Genomic DNA, 10,857 nt, shown 5'->3' on the forward strand with positions numbered 1-10,857 from the left:
GGAATTAAATTAATTATATCGTGTATATCCATTTCCATATGTTATCTCTACTTGACATTAAGCAAAAGGTCTTTAAATCATGGTCCATTGGATTGCATCACCAACTTTATATATAATTTGAAAAGTGCATTCAAGAGTATTAAGTTTAAATCATTCTAAGTTTTGGCAATGTCAAGAAAAACGTGGAGCTGTTTTAATTTTAACTGTCATTTTCATATGATTACATGTTTCTAGTCACTGACAAGTCAAGGTTTAAGTTGAGATAACTCATTGTCTCGGATCCGAGACACCCTTCTTCATGTGATCCGTTAATCTGAGTTTTGGCAATGTCAAAAACAAGTAGTTTTCAGTTTTACCAGTCATTATCATGTAATTACATCATTCTAGCCGTTGGATAAGTCAAGTCTTTCTTATTATATCATAAGCTCAAGTTGCAGACATCATCAAAAAATTATAAATTGTTTATGTTTCTAACTAGACCACTCTATTGAAGAAATACTCAGAGTCTGACTGTTCAACTCTAATTGGTCGGACACTAACCGATCAAGATGGATACAAATATGCAAATATGCAGATTCAGAACTTCAAAGGCAACAATTTGATAACAAAAAGAGTTTTTACATCTCATTCACTATTGTGCGATATATTCGTGTGTTGGAAAACCAAACCAAACAACTTTTTTCAGACCGTTGAAAGACTTTGTCTATGAATATGTAGATTCGGAACTTCAAATACAACAATTTGATAATAAAAAGACGAACATAATATGCAATATACAAGATCTCGAACACATTTATTCTTTCTGATATATCAAGCTACTCACCTAGCACACACCTATTTGTTTATATCAGATCATCAAGGGTCAACTTATGTTACCCTTCCGGTTCTAGTCATTCAAGGCACTCTAGTCGTTCAAGGACAACCGTTGGAAATTTTATTGCCTCCGGTGAACCGATGGTTTTTAAACAACCATAACTTTAAAAAAAACAAACAAACAAAAACAAAAAACAGCCATAACTTGTTGTGTTGAGTCATTTATAAGATTTCGACTTAGGGTCGAAGTGAGTTTTGTACAATGATTGTATGAATCAAAGTCTTTTAGTGAATTACTTCTCAAATAGAAAAATGTGTGGCGTGTGATTTTATATTTCTGATCATCTATGATATCTTATCTATTTAAAATTACGCACTTACTTCAGTTTTTATCTATATTTATATAACCATTGTGTTGATTGATTGCTTGTATCGAATATATATCATATCACTAGTAGCTGGACTGTTTCCGCACGTAAATTTATTTTAGTGGTCCAGTTTAGTCTAGTCGTTCAAGAAAGAGTTTAAACAACTAATAAATGTTAAAACCAGCTCAAATTTTGGAAAATATTTTAAAAGACTTAATTCACCATCTTTAAACTTTATTTTGATTCCAACAAAAAAGTTGAAGAAGTTTTAACGTCTACGACTTTTTCTAGGCGATGAGGTTTCTTGCTATGTCAAACGTTTTGTATTGTATGTGAATTGTACGCAAAAACCTTCATTTAATAATGTAGGAAGCTAATATGAGCTTATTCTTTCGTAAAATTGAGCATGATGTTTTTCAAAATTTATATATCATATTCCTGATTTCTTTATTTTTTATAAAATTTATTTTAAATAAAAAATAATAATATAATTTTTTAACAAAAAACACTAATGTATTGAAATAAATTTTATCACGAACCCTTCTTTTCTTTGCGACTATGGGATAACACTTGATCCAACAACAATTGACAAAAGTTATACTTCACATACTTTTTGATTTTGAGACTCATGTGTTCGAAAACTTGAAAATTTATATATTTATTCTTAAAATTTTAAGTTTATGTATTATTAATCTATTAATTATTTGATATAATTAAAATTATGATAACTTAAACTTGTTAAGCTTAAAGTTTGATTATGACGCTTCGTCATGCTTCATGTATTTTAAAAATTTTCTTTAAAAAAACCATGTGAAATATGATAGAGTAAGTTTTACTCATCGAGGAAAATACTCTAATTTAAATATTAACAGAGTCAATTTTGAAGAAGAATAAAATATTACATTTATTCTATGATATAAAATGTTTATTAAAATGTTTATGTACTTACACAATCTTCTTTTAAAAGAGATGAATAACATATTAAATTTATTATATATCTATATCTATAATTATACAATGTTCAATCTTATGTTATATTTATTTATTTTATAAAATTTTATCAAATATCATAATTACATCAAATTTTATAGGGGAAATTGTATTGTGGTGTTATACATGCTTATCTTTGCAATTTTTGTTTTTATATTGTCAAATTTCAGTTTTAGTCCGCAATATTCCGATTTTAGTAATTTTTCTTACATGATAATAATATAACATTAATGCAGTACCAACGTGTATAGTGTCACGTCAACATTCTCATTAAGAAAGGAACAAGTATAATTCTCCATTTAGTCATTTTTTGAAAGATATAGGACGACGGAAAAATAAATTCGTTAACATAATGACTAAAATCGCAAAAGAAAAAACACACAAGAACTAAAATACTCTATTCGTCCAATTATATAAGCTTATTTTTTAGATGTGCCAAATATATAGTCTAATTTATATATTTAATATGTTTTTTTTTATTGTTTTCACTAATATAGATCTATTAAATGATTTTAGGAAAATATGCAACCATTTTTTATTAAATTAAACAATGATAAAAATAAGACGTTTGTTTGTAAAATTTGTTTCCCCAAATTTGTTCATAGTTGTGTTAAAATAAAAACAAGTTTATACACTTCATTTGTCCTGCATGTAGAGGTGCACAATTAGTTAAAATCGAACAGACTAAATTTTTTTCCGAACAACTAAACCGAACTATTTTCATTATTGAAATCGAACTAATAAAAACCAGTTAATTTCTTTTAAATTTTTTTTCGGGTTTTTAAGATTTTTTTTTAATCAAGACTTTTCAATTTATNGACAAGATCTAAACAAATTTTATAATTTAAGCGCCAACGTATTTAATTTTGTAAAAACGAAATTTTGTTCATCCCTATATATGGGCTTATATGTCTTTTAACACATTAAAAAAAATTAGAAAAGTAAATCTTAGAAAGAAAATTTTCATTGTATATTTCTTTAATGAGTGTTTTAATATGATAAAAAAAATTGTTATTGTTAACTCTAAATATCATAATCCTATTGAAGATAAGTGGTTATAGTGAAAAAAAGTTTCAAACTTTTGCAAAATTGAGATTCATTCAACTGCCTAAAAATAAAATCGACAATTTTCGGCAAAAATTGTCTAGTTAGTCTATGTCATCTTTTGTTATTTTTTTTTCGGTTGAGACCTTTCAGATGTCCTTGAGACCTTTCGCATGTCCTGATTTTTGGTGCTTCGCCTGCCATCTTTATGGCAACCTTTGGCCTTTCGTATGGCTGGTATCAGCATGTATAAATAGGAGATGTGACAATGCCAGAGATATACACAACGAAATCCACTTTCTCCTACATCTCTGCATTCTGCTACTGTCTGTTTGTTGCGCTTCTTCTCCTACTTCGTCCACAGATATAGTTCAGGTACTGTTTTATTCGCTAGCATAGTGATTTGTGCGACATCACTGCTGCTTTGCCCATTGTATCACGGGAAACAAACGTCCACTGAAACCTCAAAGCACGTACCGGAGGGGACAAATCTGTTTTAAGGAAATTGTACATGCTACAGGCCTCAGTTTGATTTTTATTTCTTTTGCACGATAATCATACTGTAAATAGTACACTTGTTTCGATTACTGCTTTATCTTTACAAGTTTATTTTTACGCCACTGTGATTTAGCATTTTTATAACAGATGGACGAAGGGCACTTGTGTTCAATTTTTTCATACCGTATTTTCAAGCGATTGGACACTCAATCAAGATAATTCGGGTAGTCCGTCAAATTAGGAGATCAATTATTTGAATGGTCTCTTGCTTTTATGTATAAGTTAATCGAACGAAAACGCAATGAATGTCTTGGGGCTGTCGCATATTTCACGAACAAACGTTAGAGACATTGAAGATTACCCGATTACTCACATATTTCACGAACAAACGTTAGAGACGCTGAGGATTATCCGATGAAAACCTTCTAGTATTCAAGTCAGCAATCACCTAAAAATAAAATAAAATAAGAGTTTTGAAACTAAAATCGCTTGCCTTCGATGATCCAAAGTACAAATTATTTGTAGAGAAATTTGAAGGGCAACAAAAGGCAAGGAGGCCCTTTCAAGATAGAATCCTACTAATTGAGTCCTCCGTGAATCAAACAATCTTAATTGAGCTCATACACATGTTATAATTTTATATTTTATATACTATTATTGAAATGTGATATCAGTCAAAATATAAGAGTATGTTTCTTATTAGATAATCCGTGAGATAAGTCAACTCCGTCCATACTTATATTGAAAAGTGATCGAAAATCTGTCTTATAAAATTGACATGTGAAATGATATCACAAAAAGTTTTTTGTGATACAAGAATTTTCAAAATTAAATGATATGATTAAAAAATTAAATAAATAAATTAGTAATTTTTTAAAAAATTAAATATGGATAGATTGATAAAATGATAAAAAAAGTAATACAAAATATTAAAACTGGATTATATAATGAAAAATGAAACGCAACCTCGAAAGTCGGAACGGAAGACGTCTAACTTGACTGAATTCACTCCACGTGGAAGCTAACTCTGCATGCCACGTCTCCCCTTCTAAATCTGCTGACCGTTAGATCTGACCATTCCCCGTTCTTCAACTCGAATCTCCATAGTTTTTTCACGTAACAGGGAAAGAGAGGCGAACTGTAAAATCTACACTAAACAATGAAGAAATCTTCTCCAACAATTTACCCTCTCTTTCTCGTTTTCACCCTCCTACTATCGCCGCCGTCCACCGCCGTAGCCTTGCTCCGACCTCCTTTTGAGTTGCCGTTGATTTCTGCCGAGAAGCTCATCCGAGACTTCAACTTGTTCCCCAATGAACCGATCAACATCGTCGACGATGATTCGCCTCGCGATACTCCGAGGCTTGTGGAGAGGCGACTTCGTCTCCCGAATTTGGTCGATTCTGACGGAGTTTCGGTTGAGGACCTAGGTCATCACGCCGGTTACTATAAGATTCAGCATTCTCATTCCGCCAGGTTTGATTTTATAAACAGTAGGCTTAAGCACTTTTTTAATTCGTAATTATGTTTGAGGATTAGTAAGTTTTGTAGCACCTCGTATTTGTGAAACATCGACTTTAGCAAGTGATTTATTAGCCGCTTTATTGTTGAGTATTAATGGAAAGATTGAGCTTGACATTTGTTTGGCTGGGCTTAATATTTTATTTGCGTTGGAGTTTCTCTCGGCTTTAATTTGGTGGTATTTCATTTCCATTTGCCATCTTCAAGTTGAAACTGTTGATTAAATAAGGAAATTGATCAGTACATTGATTATTTTGGATGATTTGAGTTTTTTTCCCTTTCACGTTAAGTGTATAGGGGAAAATCATGCATCTAAAGTTACTGTTTTGATGTATGTTATCAACTGGCTGAGTTTGATATGGATATTATTATTTCCTCTTGTATGAATTGCATAAACTTTACTTTCTTGCTGTTCACATTGCAGGATGTTTTACTTTTTCTTTGAGTCGCGCAACAGCACAGAAGATCCTGTTGTCATCTGGTTGACTGGTGGACCAGGCTGTAGCAGTGAGATGGCTCTTTTTTATGAAAACGGGCCTTTTACTATTGCCAACAATTTGTCTCTCGTGAGGAATGAGTACGGCTGGGACAAGGTAGGTTATTCTGATGAAAATAGCTATTGTTTCTAATTGTGAAAGATTTCACTGGGCATAATGGGATTTGCAGAAATATTTTACAGGGAATTACTAGTAAAATTTAGATGAAACTGATATAAATGGAATTCAAAAGATTTAACTGAACTGTATGAGCATCGCTTCAAGTGTGCATGGCACTGCTGTTCTTAAAGGTTCAGATTAGTTTATAAACTGCTGGCTGGACCTCTGGACCTGAGAAAAGATGAACGGATGGGCATCCTATATATTTTTTTGTCTACGTTGGAGTTACGCAAATTACAAGTCATTAGTTGATAATTCATCAAGATAACTGTTTCTGAAAATCTTGACTTGCACGTCATTTGTGGTACTTAACAATCACTGTTACTCAAAAATGGTGATTTACTTCTAGTGATACTGGTGATTTGCAGATTAATTGCTCCTCTGGTTGTTTTTTTAATCTGCTTTGTGTTTGATAGATATTTTATTTGTGTTGAATAGATAATAAAACACTTTTGTATGCCACTGGAATACCTTGTCAAGGATGGTCACCGCGATAGAATTTGGAAATCTTGGTTTCAAGTGCAACCAGGAAAGATTTTGTAAAATTATGTTCGGGTGTTCTCTGCGTTATGTATTTCAAAAGTCTCAATTGTCTGAGGCAGGAATTTAGTTTTGAAGTCGCCTGAAATATTGTTTTTGTGTGGAACTAATTTTTAAATCATGCGACATTTTGATGAACGCTAATATGGATTAGGTTCTTCACCTTGGGCATATTTGTTATTCACATGTCAAAGGAAATGAATTCTACTTCGGTGATGTTAAATTAAATTGTTGAATGAGCTGATATCATTTTTATATTATATGCAGGTCTCTAATATTATATTTGTTGATCAGCCTATTGGCACTGGCTTTAGCTATAGTTCTAATAGAAAAGACATTCGCCATGATGAGAAGGGTGTCAGTGATGACTTATATGACTTTATACAGGTAATTCTGTTGGTTTTCCTTCCACGATGAATGAAGCTATATGTTTCTACAGTAGTACGATGTTAAAAATTATAGAAAAAGTGGATAAAAATTAAATGACTTTATGGCTTGGTAGATCCTTTGGAGAGAATTATTTTGTGAACGAGTAAAAAGGAAATGAGTTAAAAGAAAATCAAAGTATGAATTAATGTTTGAAACATCACATTGTTGACCTGGTGGCGCTGTTCACCTTGAGTTAAGTGGCGAGCCACTTTATGTGATGACAGAGTTAACTTTCTGAATTTTAATAATGTCAGTTAATTGATGGGATTTTAATTTTGAGTTATTGTCGCTTCCTCCGAGGTTTTCAGCCGGTGGCAGTCTTTACCAACTTGTCACCACGCTTGCCACCATGCCAATCATAAAAAGTTGGCATGACAATGCTCATAAGCTACTTCAGAATTTAGTCGCCTTTACTATTTTCCTAAATATGTCAAATATATGGATCGAAACTTGGGTTCTTGAATTTTTTAAACAGTATGCCTATTGCAAGGAATATAGTCACACACTTTATAGAGCTTAGCTTCCGAGTTTTATAAATTTGGAAATACATCTTAGTCAAATCATAGTTTCTTTCTTTTTCAAAATCGGTATCAGATAGTTGGGTGAAAATCAGTCGAACTTTGGTTGTGTTGTTGGTTGCAACACTATTTCCACATATTACACTAGACTAAATTTGTTTTACCTAACTTTGTTTCTGTCACAAAGTCTATGTATGAAGAAATCAACCAAATATGAGAGAGGAAAATGTTGTTTCTGGATCTAATTTGCTTTTAAACAAATAATTCTCTTTTGGCCTATTTATCTGTATAGGATTTCTTCAAGGAGCACCCTGAGCTGGCCAAAAATGACTTTTACATTACTGGCGAATCATACGCTGGACACTATATTCCTGCTTTTGCTGCCCGCGTCTATCGAGGAAACAAAGCAAATGAAGGAATCCATGTAAATCTGAAGGTAATTCCTATTCACTTAATGAAGGCTACTTTTATGGACTACTTTGTTTATCTTACATGAAGTAACTGTTCAGGGATTTGCCATTGGAAATGGGCTAACCGATCCAGCAATTCAGTACGGTGCGTATGCTGATTATGCAATGGACATGGGAATGATCACACAGTCTCAGCATGATCGCATCAACAAGATTCTTCCACTCTGTGAATCAGCAGTAAAGCTATGCGGTAGTGACTATTTAGTTACTGCTCTTCCAGATCGTATTCTTATGTGCATTAATCCACATGTAATATTCTTGTTTGAAAATCTGTTCCATTAAAACCTTTTCTGCAAAAGGGTTTCTATTATATTGTTGTTATTCTATTGTAAATCAGCTACTTATAATTTTTAACTTATTTGAGCCTTGAGTTGGATTTCTATGACTGAAGCTGCTTCTTGGCATCAATGCATTTGATGGCCTCAGGTACCGATGGGACAATATCTTGCATGGCAGCCTACCTCGTCTGCAACTCAATATTCTCCTCCGTAATTGCACGTGCTGGTGATGTGAATGTAAGAGAGTTATTTTTATTACTTTGCTATATACATGTGCTAACCACTTCGAAAGCCCATGTTAATATTTCCAACATCGTGAATTTTCAGTTGATGAGACGCCTTCCTTTTATGTATAAGATTACTTTTTAAACCATGACTGCTAAGTAGATGTTTAGAATTCAAAGAACAAGGAGAGTATTGTTTGTGGTTAATATGCACTTACCCAACCTGCTTGCAAGTTGCTAACCTGCGTGAGTCTCAAGGTATATGGCATGTATTAAATTTTTTATTGAACCATAGCAATCAATGCCTGTGAACCCATTTTAATTAGGTAAAGAATTATCAGTCGTATAATTTCAAGTGTCAGCGTCATTTCAAAAACCCGTGGAATTGTTATTTCTCGGTCGAATGAATAAAAACTTAACATTTGGAATTGCCAGTTTTTCTTCTTCTAAATTGAGAAGATGGTGAACACATTTCTCAAAGTCATGTTTCTGATCTTTTTTGTGGCAGTATTACGATATTAGAAAGAAGTGTGTAGGCAGTCTCTGCTATGACTTCTCAAACTTGGAGAAATTCCTCAACCAAGATTCCGTCAGAAGTGCACTTGGAGTGGGTGACATAGAGTTCGTCTCGTGTAGTACTGCTGTTTACCAGGCTATGCTTATGGATTGGATGAGAGATCTTGAAGTTGGTATCCCTGCTCTCCTAGAGGATGGAGTAAAGTTGTTGGTGTATGCCGGAGAATATGACCTAATATGCAACTGGTTGGGTAAGGCTCCTCTATCCTTGTAGATAAGTTATGTTGTCTGTCGTGAAATCAGATATATTGGCTGGGTAAATTATACCGCCACCCCAGAAGATAAGGCTCAATGAGATTTGGGGAACCTTAAAACTACAGCTTTACCAACAAGGGTGCAGCGGATGTGAGTCTGGAAAAATTTCAGTGCTCCTTGTTGTAAGGTTTAACGAACCTCGGGGTAATTGTTATAATTGTTCACTCTCCAGGGTGAGCGTAAATACCCTAGGTTATTTATCCAGCAAATGCAAAGTTAATTTCACGTCTATGTTAATAATAATCTCCATCATGCAGGTAACTCTAGATGGGTTCATGCTATGGAGTGGAGTGGTAAGGAAGAATTTGCAGCATCGGCCGAAGTTTCTTTCGAAGTTGATGGTTCTGAAGCTGGATTACTGACAAGCCACGGGCCTCTAAGTTTCTTAAAGGTTTAACATCCACCCCCTCTCTTTTCGGGCTATTCCTTTCAAATTTATAATTATTTTTTCCCTGACTTGAACTTCACTTTCATAAACAGGTCCATGATGCTGGACACATGGTTCCAATGGATCAGCCTAAAGCTGCGGTAGAGATGCTGAAGAGGTGGATGGATGGTTCACTCAAAAATCAAACTGCTGATGCAAAAGCCTTGGTTTCTTCAATATGATTTCCGAAATTCAGTCTTCCTCGAACTTAAAAATAATGTAAATAAATGATGATTAACAGATTCCAAAACATCATCTTGATCGTTTCAATAGGACAAGTGATGAACTGGTCGTGGTGGCTACACATGGTTGTTACCTGTTCTACTTTGTTGACATATTTGATGTTTTGATCAAGTAGCTTTTTGCTCTTATATTGAGAGAGAATTGGCCTTAAAGCAAGGACTAAAATTTTAGTGCTCAAGTGTGAAGAAGCCAACATTGGAGATGTCAATTATAGTACTAGAATCAGTTCAAAAGGCAAGCAGAAGGATGCTAGGATTGCATGGTCATTGTTTGTACTAATAAATGGTGAGTATGGTATGACTATTTATAGACCAACTCTAATCGAGACTGATAATTATTGGCTAAATTCTAGATGATCCCTCTGCTTTGTTGGACGATTCCCACATTTGGTTATTTATTATTATTATTTATTATTAGTAGGAAAAGAATGTCCAGGTTAAAGTTACCCACAATTTGGCCTGGTGACATCAGAGTGTCCTGATATTGGGGGACATGTCTTAGTAGAGATGCCAATGAAGAGTTGTCCCGTCTCATCACGTGAACGGAGACTGGTCCAATTCGGGTTAGATTATATTATATTTAGATTTTATTCCATACAAAATAAAAAAATAAAAATTAATAAATCATTAAATTATTTTCTATCTTTATATTAATAATATTTAAGAAAAAATATTATGATTTAATATAAAAATATAATTATATTATTAATAATATAGATTTATAGATAGACATGTTGTAGTGTAACGTGTTTAATATAAGACCAAGTTTAAGCCTAGTTTATCGACATATCTAAGTCTCATGTTCGAGAACCACCAATATTCCCTCATTATAATAATAATAAATTAAAAAAAAAAAAGAATGTTCAAAGTAAAATGATAATGTTATGTATAAGCGTTTTTATTTTCAATAACATCAATCAATATATACAATTAAAACACACGATAAATATCAAAGATAAAGTTACATTCTCCATTGACTACATGACGTACAACATCGCCAATCATCAT

The 10,857-nt window shown here is 33.1% G+C and overlaps 1 protein-coding gene across 1 annotated transcript; it reads left to right on the forward strand.

Annotated features, from left to right (window-relative positions):
* Positions 1–4,810: 4,810 nt before the first annotated feature.
* Positions 4,811–9,978, forward strand: LOC140968190 (serine carboxypeptidase-like). The gene is made up of 9 exons (XM_073429073.1): positions 4,811–5,189; positions 5,659–5,827; positions 6,698–6,817; positions 7,670–7,813; positions 7,887–8,037; positions 8,274–8,362; positions 8,858–9,116; positions 9,438–9,571; positions 9,661–9,978. Exons 1-9 carry the CDS (start codon positions 4,873–4,875, stop codon positions 9,787–9,789), a joined length of 1,512 nt encoding a protein of 503 aa, XP_073285174.1. The 5' UTR covers positions 4,811–4,872; the 3' UTR covers positions 9,790–9,978.
* The last annotated feature ends 879 nt before the right edge of the window (positions 9,979–10,857 follow it).

Source organism: Primulina huaijiensis, unplaced genomic scaffold (assembly GCF_012295235.1).
Source record: "Primulina huaijiensis isolate GDHJ02 unplaced genomic scaffold, ASM1229523v2 scaffold32815, whole genome shotgun sequence".
Lineage (NCBI taxonomy): Eukaryota > Viridiplantae > Streptophyta > Magnoliopsida > Lamiales > Gesneriaceae > Primulina > Primulina huaijiensis.